The sequence below is a fragment of the Austrofundulus limnaeus genome, unplaced genomic scaffold (genome assembly GCF_001266775.1).
Source record: "Austrofundulus limnaeus strain Quisiro unplaced genomic scaffold, Austrofundulus_limnaeus-1.0 Scaffold402, whole genome shotgun sequence".
Classification (NCBI taxonomy): Eukaryota; Metazoa; Chordata; class Actinopteri; order Cyprinodontiformes; family Rivulidae; genus Austrofundulus; species Austrofundulus limnaeus.
This window is the reverse complement of record NW_013952804.1, coordinates 104,120-106,693: the sequence shown is the minus strand read 5'-3', so window position 1 is coordinate 106,693 and position 2,574 is coordinate 104,120. Positions and strand designations below refer to the sequence as shown.

Below are 2,574 nucleotides of genomic sequence, written 5' to 3'. Positions count from 1 at the left end.
TAATTACACATAAGCAACGAAAATTGAAACATCAAATCAAGAATTAATTCCTAAAATTGTAAATCAAACACAAGGTCAATGCAGGTCAAAATATACAATAATACACAAAAACATAATGAATGCGGGAGAGAAAATATGGCGTAAGTTCAATAAAAAAGAAAACAGATTGGCGAAGCATTTACAATGGAGGTAGGCTGGCAGTAATGGTGAAGTGGTTAGTTAAACACTTGAGAGAAAAAGTGAGTTTTTAGGAGTGTGTTGAAAGAGACAATGTTATCAAGGGAGAGCAGATTAACAGGGAGTTCATTCCAGAGCCTGGGGGCCACAGAGGAGAAGGCACGGTCACCATGTCATGTGGATAGCCCCACCATGTGACCTTCTTTACGTCTCGTCTCTGCGGCTCTCATTCAGGATGGTAGGAAGTTCAATCCATTCAGATGGACGTGCAGCAGAATGTTCTTCCTGCTGCTGCATTGTGAAGTAAAGACCAGCCTGTTGATCTGAGTGGTGGGAACACAGAGTTGGTACTCACCCTGACAGGACACCAAGCACCAGGTTGAGCATGAAGAAGGAACCGATGATGATGAGGGGGATGAAGTAGAGCCAGTTCCACGTGTTTCCTGTGGCGTCATTGGCCTGAACACAAAGAAGAAAAAAAAACATTATTTCTGTTGTGTTTGTGAAAGTAGATGTGAGTCATCCATCCATTTTCTGTACACGCTTCTTCCTTTTCAGGGTCGCGTGGGTCACTGGTGCCCATTTCCAGCAGTCACAGTGCGAGGGGTGGGGTACACCCTGGACAGGTTGCAAGTCCATCACAGGGCCACACATAGAGACAAACGARACAAACAACCACTCACTCTCTCACTCTCACCTAGGGACAATTTAGAGTTATCAATTAACCTAACAGTCATGTTTTTGGTCTGTGGGAGGAAGCCGGAGTACCCGGAGAGAACCCACGCATGCACGGAGAGAACATGCAAACTCTACCCAGAAAGGTCCTCGGACCGGGATTTGAACCGGTGACCTTCTTGCTGAGAGGCATCAGCTCTACCAACCGAGCCACTGTGCCTGTGTGTGAGATGTGAGTCAGTGTGTGTATTTTCTTACAAAGCAATTATCCAAAACAGTGAGTCTGAAAAATAAACAAGTTTACCAAAAACAGGTCGTTTTTCGTATCCATTTTAAATGAATCTTTTAGTAAGTTAAAAGCTGAATGACCTAAGCTAAGCAGAACAGATGTTAAAATGAAAAACTAAAACAGTTAGAATGTTATCAGTTATCAGGTTAACCAAGAAGAAATGAGACAGAGACAGGTATACTAAGATGTATAACACAGGACAAAGAGGGAGGCAGCAGAGGTAAAACAAGAGGAGGATGAGTTGTACAGTAAGGACAGGCGGATGGATAAGACAGAGATCAGACTGGGAGGATGAGCAGCAGGTTAGACGTGTTAAAGATAGAAATAATGTTCTGACAGGAGAGGAGGGGGAAGAAGATGGAAGTACAGTGAGGAGTTAATGAATGAAGAGACTAGAGGAGAAAGACGATAAGGTGTGTCTTTCGGCAGGACAAACTGACACAAGCAGACCAGCACCACTCATCTATCAGAGTCGCAGTCAGACAGGACAGCTGTCTGTAAACCATCACAAACACACTGAGCTCAGCAGAGACACTTCTGCTCATTCAGTCGCAAATCAGATGTTTGTTTGTGTGAAAAAGTCTTTGAGCTTGACTGAACAAAGCCTTCTGTTGGCAGCAGATTAGCCAGGAATATGTTCTGTGACTGTCAGAGCTAAACTACTGAAGATGTTTGTGTTTACAAGGTTTAACACTCTCAGCTGTTTGATTCCAGGACAGATGGCAGCAGCTACACACAGACAAAACTCTACCAGAGATAAGTTAGAACTGAAACATGTCAGAACTTACACCGTCAGTAAGACATGATTACATTGATGCAAACAGAAGAGGAGTTGTGTTTGGACACATTTTGACAAACGGGTATGACTGAGCTTTAGGAAATAAATAAATCAGGTTCCACGCACACAGGATGTATCAAACCAACATCGTGTGAAGGTTTGTGTAAATCTACACACAGTTTTCACCTGCTGTGAGAACGTTTGGACAGCCATGCAAACTTTTTCAGTCGACGGTTTTAACCCACAAAGCTGCCTCAGTGTAGCTTAAAGTTTAAAGTTTAGTTTAAAACAAAGACAAGGAGGRAAAAAACCGCACATTTTCAACTACATTTCAGTGTTGGGCACAGTTTCCCTAAAGCACTAAAGCACTAATAGATTAGTGCTTTAGTGCTTTTGCTAATTTTAAAATGTATTAGTGGATTAGCACTTGTTAAATTTATAGGCTAAATTTAGAAGCACTAACTGAGGTCTATAAATGTTATTGATCAACATTAATGTTGACAGCTGAGGGTGAAAACTGTCACATTTTGTTCATATGTGTCACTGATCCACCAGGTGACAATACAGGTGCTGGTCATAAAATTAGAATATCATGAAAAAGTAGATTTATTTCAGTAATTCCATTTAAAAAGTGAAACTTGTATATTATATTCAT

The 2,574-nt window shown here is 41.5% G+C and overlaps 1 protein-coding gene across 1 annotated transcript in view; it reads right to left on the bottom strand.

The window, feature by feature from the left end:
- cacna1ba (calcium channel, voltage-dependent, N type, alpha 1B subunit, a) overlaps positions 1-2,574 on the bottom strand; it is a gene marked incomplete in the record, with an annotated part of 226,765 nt that overhangs the window by 159,944 nt on the left and 64,247 nt on the right. The window contains 1 exon segment of the mRNA XM_014023993.1: positions 533-636. Coding sequence (XP_013879447.1) covers positions 533-636 — 104 coding nt within the window.